General features: G+C 61.8%; 1 protein-coding gene across 1 annotated transcript; it reads right to left on the bottom strand.

Moving 5' to 3' along the window:
- Positions 1-380: 380 nt before the first annotated feature.
- FBLN7 (fibulin 7) lies at positions 381-6728 on the bottom strand. Its single transcript, XM_054195641.1, has 8 exons — positions 6552-6728; positions 5069-5228; positions 4341-4511; positions 3692-3817; positions 3423-3560; positions 3183-3320; positions 2061-2199; positions 381-1882 (listed from the first exon to the last, which is right to left on the bottom strand). Exons 1-8 carry the CDS (start codon positions 6636-6638, stop codon positions 1510-1512), a joined length of 1332 nt encoding a protein of 443 aa, XP_054051616.1. The 5' UTR covers positions 6639-6728; the 3' UTR covers positions 381-1509.
- Positions 6729-7709: the final 981 nt, after the last annotated feature.

Genomic DNA, 7709 nt, shown 5'->3' with positions numbered 1-7709 from the left:
TGGGTCTCATGGAGTCTCTTCCCCTGGGTCAAGGAGTGGGAAGGATTTTAGTGGGTGCAGCTCGGCACACGCTGTGCCCCCTGAGGGGACTCTGCCCCGCTGCCTTTTGTGGAAGGGCAGCAGCAGGCTCCGCTTCCTTGAGGATAGAAGGATGGATCCTCTGGAGGATGCTCGGGGTTGGGGGGGAAGGATGCTTGGGGATGAGCCACCCCGCTGGCAGCCATCCCCTTCCAAGAAACGTTAAGGCGGAAAAATAAAACTAATGGAGGCAGGTTCTTGCCACACGGACCCTGAGGTCCCCCCCCCGGCCCCGGGAGAGCTCTGGGTGAGCGTTGTCCCCCGCCGCACGCGTGTCGGGTACTTTGCTCAGAGGCTATAGCGTCGTTTAATTGTACTAAAACCAACATAATGGAGAAACATGCATAACGTCGGGGGGTTGTGGTTAACATGCACAAGCGCCGCACTGAGGAACAGGTACCAACGGGGAAGGGTGCAAGACCAGGGAAGCGTGTGTCGCCCCCACACACACACGCACCCCCCCGGCGTGTGTTACAGCTGAACCCCAGCTGCTCCTGGAGCTGCCGACACACAGTGGGGCGGAGGCTGAGGCTGACTGAAAAATGAAAATATTCACACCTCGGGCCCCCTCGACGCCAGCACCGAGCGTGGCCAAAGACCGCCCTGAGGTCTTTGCCGGGGGGGGGGGGGGGGGGATGCCCACGCGCAGCCCAGTTCAGGAGGTTGAAGGAGCTGCTGCCCACAGGCTGAAGCACGGGATGGCCCTAGCCCATTGCCAGTGCCCATCGGCAGGGCACCGGGACTCCTCCTTTGCCCGGCAGCGACGTCCCGCTTGCCAAGGAGGGCACCGAGAGACAGCCACGTCTTGCAGGGATGCATGTTCAAGGATTTTTCCGCTCCCAGGCAATCCTGAGGGATTGAGATGCTGGACCAGCCCCCTCCCCGCGGGCTGCCGTGGGTTTTCTCGGCATCCCAAGGGGAGAGGAGGCACGCCTGTGCGGGGCTGGGATCAGCGCAAGCAAGCCCAGGCCAGCGGGGAGGAGAGCGGCAGCCGCTCTGAGCCTCCCTCCTCCCGCACAGACCAGCATAACTTCTTCCCTAAAGAAAAAAAGGAATTAAAAAGGAAATACGGGCTGTGGTTTCTAGCCGCTGTTTTCTGCGCTACGTAGGCACCGAGGCTGTGAGACATCATCCTCCTGGAGCCTTGGGTGAGGATGATGCCCTGCTCCCGCGGCCCGGTGAGCGGGGAACCCCTGCACCTGATTTCTTTTGCACCTCGTTTGCATTTTTCCCCACATGGGTGGTGTAAAAGCCGCCCGGGCAGAACAACCTTAAGGCAGAGGGGAGGATGGTTGACTGCAGAGAGGCTTCGGCATGGGATGTCACCTGGAGCTCCCATTACACGCCTGCCTCCAGGGCTGGCGCTTTCAGGTGAAGGATGCTGAGCAGGGACCGTCACCATCAGGGAAGCCGCCCCAGCTGCCGCCTCCCCTAAAACTCATAGGCGGAGACAAAGACGGTGATTTTGGACACGTGCTTGGCCTGGAAGACGCGATCCAGGTACTCGGACATGTCCACGTCCACTTGGATCGTCTGGGGACCCTTGAGGCTCTGCACCAGGATGAGCTCCCCGGTCTGCCGATCCGAGCGCTGCATCACGAAGTGGCCGCGATTGTTGCCCCCAACGATGCCGAAGCGCAGGCTGTCGGGTCCCGGCCGGCCGGGCGCCGCTGCCGTGGCCATGCGGAAGAGGGGGGTGGGGGTCAGCAGGTTGGATGGCAGGGGAAGGTAGTGGAAGGAGATGGTTTTGGGTGCTTGGTGGCACGACCGGCTCTCCATCGGACAGGGGTTGCGCTCGCACTGGCTGCGAAGGCAAAAGTCGGGGTGAGGTTTTCAGGGAACCCCAGGGATATGGGGTGCGTGTCCCCCCTGCCTTGGTGGCATTGGAGCCATCTGGGTGCCATGCACATATTTTTGGGACCCAGCACCCAAAAAAACAAAGTAGGGCCAGGTTTTGCCCCCCGCCCCCCCACCGCACTTACAAGGGTGATGTTTTGACATAGGTGACGTTGCCGGCGGGCTGGGGGCACTGGGGGCTGACGCACTGGAAGCCCCCCCCCGTGTTGATGCAGGTGGTCCCCCTGGTGCAGTTGTCCTGGGACAGGGCGCACTCGTCAATGTCTGCAAAACAGCGGCGGGCAGCGGGTGAAGCTGACCAGAGACCTCAAACTGACCCCATTGAGGGGTTCTTTTTTGGCGGAAAATAGGCAAAAGCGCCTTGAAACGCATCAAACGCCAAACACGACCCAAAAAAGTGAGAAAGATGGCTGAAAACACCTAAATTGTCTAAAATCCTGTTCTGTGCCTGCTCTCCTCCCCCGATCTTTGCCTTGGGCTAGCAAACAGTGGCAGCAGTCTCACAGCAGGAGGGCAGCTTATTTTCCTAACTTTCTACTAAGCTGGTTGAAAACAAAAATCTCTTTTTTTATTTACTAAACACCTGTGTAACCCAGTAAGATACCCGACAATGAAATCAGGAGCTTTGAATGCAGGTATTTGCTGGGAGCGTTAGCAAGACGCTGTGAAACACGCAGCCATCGGGGAGAAGAGGAGAAAGCGCGAGCTTTCTCACCGTGAGCTGCAATAACCAACATTTTAAAGCGCAAAAAACATCCCTGTTTTTCAGGAGGAGACTTTCATACGAGCAGTTCCAGCCACCCACCGTCCTGACCTGCTGTCGCTTTGCCCTGCTGCCAAAACCCCCACCCCGGCTCCCCTGTTTTAGGAAGGGCTGCCAGCCTCCGAACTGACCCCTCCCCGTCTAATTCGTGGGTTTTAATGCTATTTGTGTTTCGTCTCAGCGATGCCCCGTTCACAGGGGCACGGCTCCATCATGGCAGTGGGGCTCCCGTGCTCTTTTTCAGGGAGACGCGGCCCCCCCCCGAAGCATCGCAGGGGTTTGCCAGCGCTTGGACCTCCGTCGTTTTCCTCCCCCTCCAGCACGGGTACCGTACGCAAACCCACTGGGATTTCTGCATGCAGAAATGCTTGCAAGCAAGGAGAAAAAAAGGGAAACAAAAAAAAAAATAAAAAAGCAACGGTGCTAGTTGGGGAAAAGTCTTAAAACGCGCGGGTTTCCAGCCTCCCCCCCCAAACCCCCTCACCTTCACAGCTCTTGCCGTCGCCCAGGAGGACGTATCCGCCGGGGCAGGCGCAGCGGTAGGAGCCGGGGAGGTTGACGCAGGCGTGGGCGCAGAGCCGGGGACCCCCCTCCCGCTTGTACACCTCGCACTCGTTGAGGTCTGTGGAGAGAGGAGGGGAGCGGGTGCACAGCCGAGACCCCCCCAGCCCACCCCACCGTGTCCCTGTCCCCCGTCATGTCCCCACCCCGGGGGGTGGCTCACCCTGGCAGAGGCCGTTGGCGGCCGTGCCACTCATGTGGAAGCCGGGCTCGCAGCTGCAGTGCTGGGTCCGGTCGATCTGGGCGCAGCGGGGCTGGCGGCTGAAGGCCGGGTCGTCCGTCACGCTCCAGGTGGGGGGAGCTGGGGGAGGGACACACACACACAGACACACAGACACACACACCGCGGGATGGGGTTGGACATGGTGGGATGGGGTGCTGAAACACGCCTGGAGGGTGGTGGGTCACCCACCCTGGCAGGGGGTCACCCACCCGTCTGCGCCTGGTACTGGCAGGTGGCCCCAGTCCACTGCTGGGGGCAGAGGCACTTGTACTGGTTCAGCCCCTCCAGGCACGTCCCGCCGTTCTGGCAGGGGCTGCTGGAGCACTCGCTGATCTCTGCGGGAGGGGGAAAAAAAAAAAAAAAAAGCAGCCACATTTCATTTATTTTATTTTATTTTGGGAAGTAAGCCCCAGAAACGCCGCAGGCACTGGGCCATGCCGGTACCCCACGGCATGTCATAACCGTTTCTTTTGCCGAACTGGGACACCGGCTGTTGGCGATGCTGCGGCTGTGCCCCAGTGCAAAGGTTTGCTGTGACGCGGGGAGCCGTCGTAGCACCGATGCCTTTTCCCCTCCTCTGTGCTGCTGAACACCAGCTGAGGCTCCAGCTGTAATTTCCAGCTTTCCTTGAGGAGGAGAAACCCCCAAGTACCAGCCGCGGGAGCTGTAGCATCCATGGGATGTCGGCTGTCGGGGAGTCAGGGACAGCTGCGATACCCCCCTGTTTGGTGAACCCCAATAATTCCCCCAGGTTTAAACAAACCCAAATCGTATCCCACTCTTGCAAATGTTGCCCGCGGGCAGACACGGGGCATGAAGCAGCCCCACGGCCGCAGCCGTGGCAGCCCAGAGCACTACCTGCGCAGTGGGGTTCCTGCCCGGTCCAGCTGCCGTTGGCCTGGCACGTCCGTGTGCTGGACCCCAGGAGCTGGAAACCCGGGTCGCAAGTGAAGTGAACCTCGTGCTCCACCAAATACTTGGTGCCAAACTTCTTCCCGTCCGCGGGGGCTTGGAGGGCAGGGCAGGAGGCTGCAAGAGCACCGTGGGGAGGAGGTCAGTGTTCAGGTATGTGCTTTGGGGGAGCACTGCCTTATCTTTCCTGCCCCCAGCTCTACCTGGGCCATGGTCCACCCAGTTTCTCCAACACCTCCTCTTTAACTGTTATTTTCCTCGACTATTGGCCTACTAACGTTAATCAGTAACACCCAGCCCCACAGCGAAACTCCGGAAGGGATGCTGAGCGTCACTGGCAAGGGGTTTGGTGGCATTCTTGCCACCCCTCTCCCGCTCCCAGCACAGGACTCTGGGTCTTTTGCTGGAGACATGGTTTTCCAGCGCACTCGCCTCCAGTGGTTTGCCAGGACCTCCTCTGCTTTGCAGCTACGGGCTTTTGAGCTTCACCGTGCCTTACCAGGCTGGAGAAGCGCTCTAATTCACCAGCACGAATTGCTAACATGGGAACGGGTATCTCCATCCATGGAGATGCCCACACCTCCACCCGTGACGTGCCCTGAGCATCCCGACCTGCCCACCCCAGCATCCTCTGAGGCCATAAAAGCAACTGCTGGGACCCAGGGAGGACTCACCGGCCGGCGGCTCAGGGGCAGCTTTGGCCAGGGAGGCGTGCAGGGTGCTCAGGCGGCTCTTCATCACTCGGAGGCCCTCGGCAAAACGCGTCTCCTGCCCCTTCAGCAGCTGCTGCATCTGTCGGATGGCGGCCAGGAGCTGCTGCCTGCTGAGGCAGCTCTGTGGGGACGGGGATGTCAGCAGGGGGACATCTCTCTAGCCCCATGCTGCCATGCCCCGGCCGTAGAGGGATGCTCGTGCAGGAGCTCTGCAGCATCAAAGGTCTCCTGGGATATTTGGTTATTTTTTTCCCCCTCCCCATTTAGCCAGATGCAGGAGGTTTTTTAGCCTACGGGAGAAGTTTCTTAGCTCAGCCGTGGTCTCCTACATCTAAATGGGTAACGCAGTGCTACAAGCATGGCTGTAATCGTTTTGTTAGCCCTGGGAGAGATGCCATAACTCATGTTTCATCCTGCTGGAGCTAGAGCCCTGTCCCACTTCCACATTACAAAATAAGAGGAAAACAGCTGTCTTGTGAGTTCTGCTGAGGCCAGGGACACTGGTGGGACTCCTGCCTACAAACCGATCGCTACCACGGGACTGACTCATGCAGGAGGCGGGCATCATTATTATAGGTTTCCTGTGGAATTGACTTAAAACCAAAGAAAAAGAACAAGGGCTGAGCAAAGCCAAGCCAATTTTAGAGCTCAGAGGTTCACAGAGTGCATGGAGGAGAGCGCACAGGGTCTGGGCTGGGTGATGTGAGGCTGGGGGCAAAGGAGCTCCAGGAGAAGAGCAGAGCTGCTGGGTTCCAGCCCACCTGGCCCGAGGGATTTCTTTCCCCCCCTATACTCTGCAGGCGTGAAGTTATTCTCCTTTCCAAATAGCTACTGAGGCTTTACAAAGATGAAATAAAAGCCAGCCCCAGTGGTGTGCCGTCCCTTGGTGCAATTTCAGGGGGTCACGGGCTGCTGGTGGGGATGAGCCGGGCTGTGCCCGCAGCTCTGGGGCGCCCCACGCCGAGAGGGAGGGAGGCAAAAGCAAAGAGATGCCCGGCGTGCAGCTCGCTTTAATAAACAGCTCTTTGTTAGGGCTGGTTTTAACTTCGCGAGCCAGCGGGATCTCCCCGCGGGATGCTGAGCCACGGCAAACCCCCGCTCTCCCGTAAACCCGGGGGGATTCTTTGCCCCCCGTGTGCTCGGTGGCGACTTCAGGTGCAGGGTAAGAAGGAAAAAATAGAGCTCAAAAGAAACCGGGCCCGGTTTAAGCCCTGTTTATGCTCCCCCCCGCCCAGCCCCCGCCCTCCACCCCCCCACACCCCCCCCGGGCTTTTGCCCACCTGTTTGCCGGGGCAGGAGCGCGGTGTGCGCCGCCGGAGTAAGGGCGGGCAGACGGACACACAGCGCACCGGCACGGGGAGGGGGGAGGAAAGAGGAGAGGAGCCTCCCCCCCACCCCGGGAAAGCCTTTCCGTGCCCCCCTCCCCCGGATCCCCCCGGCTCACCTGGGGCGCCGGCGCCGCCGGGAGCAGCAGCAGCAACAGCGGCGGCAGCAGCAGCAGCAGCGGGAAGCGGCCCCGCTCCCCCGGCATGGTCCGGCGACCGCCGCGGCTGTCGTCCGCCGAGGAAGGGCTCTCCCGGGCGCCGGCAACCGCCTCTCCCCGCCCCGGCTGCGGGCGAGCTCTCCCTCCCACGCCGCCCCCGCCCCACGCGCGGCCACGCTCCCCCGTGGACCTTCCCCGCCCCGGGGAGAAGGGTCCCCCCCCCCCACCGCCCCGGCGCCGGCCTTTTTTTTCCGGGGGGGGATGCTTGCGGCGCATCCCGGCCGCTCCCGCCGCATCCCCTTGGGACACGCGGCAGAGCTCCGGTCCCGCTTCGGGCATCCCCCGCCGTGACCCCGAGGCCACGCGGGGTACCACCCTGCGCAGCCCCCCCCCCGCAAAGCCAGCGCCCCGTCACGATGCTCTCTGCAGTGCGTTGCGGGGGGGGGGGGCGGGGGGGGGTGGGTTCGGGTTTGTTTTTGTTTTTGTTTTTTTTCAGAAAAGTTGTTTCTGCCGCTGTCAGGACGAGCGAGCACCGTGCAGGAACCCACCGCCAGCCCACCGCTCCAGCTGGGCCGGGACCACCTTCCCCTGCCCGGCCCTCCTTCCCCAGCCCCTGCACCCCTTCCTCATCCTCTGCACCCCCTCCCCATCACTGCATACCTCTGCAGCCCCTGCACCCCCTTCCCCATCGCGGCACCCCTTCCCCAGCCCCTGCACCTCTTCCTCATCCTCTGCATCCCCCTCCCCATCACTGCACACCTCTGCAGCCCCTGCACCCCCTTCCCCATCGCTGCACCCCTTCCCCAACCCCCGCACCCCTTCCCCAGCCCCTGCACCCCCTTCCTTATACCCCCTCCCCAGCCCAGCACCCCTCCCCAGCTCCCGCACCACTCCCCGCCCCCTGTAGCTCTCCCCAGCCCCTGCACCCCGTCCCCAGCCCGTCCCCCCCGGCCCCTGCACCCCCTCCCTAGCCCGGCACCCCCGCAGGGGAGGCGAGAGGCAGCCGGGCAGTGCGCGGGGTCCCAGCTCCATCTGCTGGGCACGGCGGGGCGGCCGGGTTGCTGTAGAGCAGCCCCTGGTATGGAAAGAGCAGAAATCCTCCCCCCCAAACGGAAAAGG

This window comes from Rissa tridactyla, chromosome 3, assembly GCF_028500815.1.
Source record: "Rissa tridactyla isolate bRisTri1 chromosome 3, bRisTri1.patW.cur.20221130, whole genome shotgun sequence".
Taxonomy (NCBI): Eukaryota; Metazoa; Chordata; class Aves; order Charadriiformes; family Laridae; genus Rissa; species Rissa tridactyla.
Note: the sequence above shows the minus strand (reverse complement) of the source record. Positions and strands in the feature narration are given on the sequence as shown.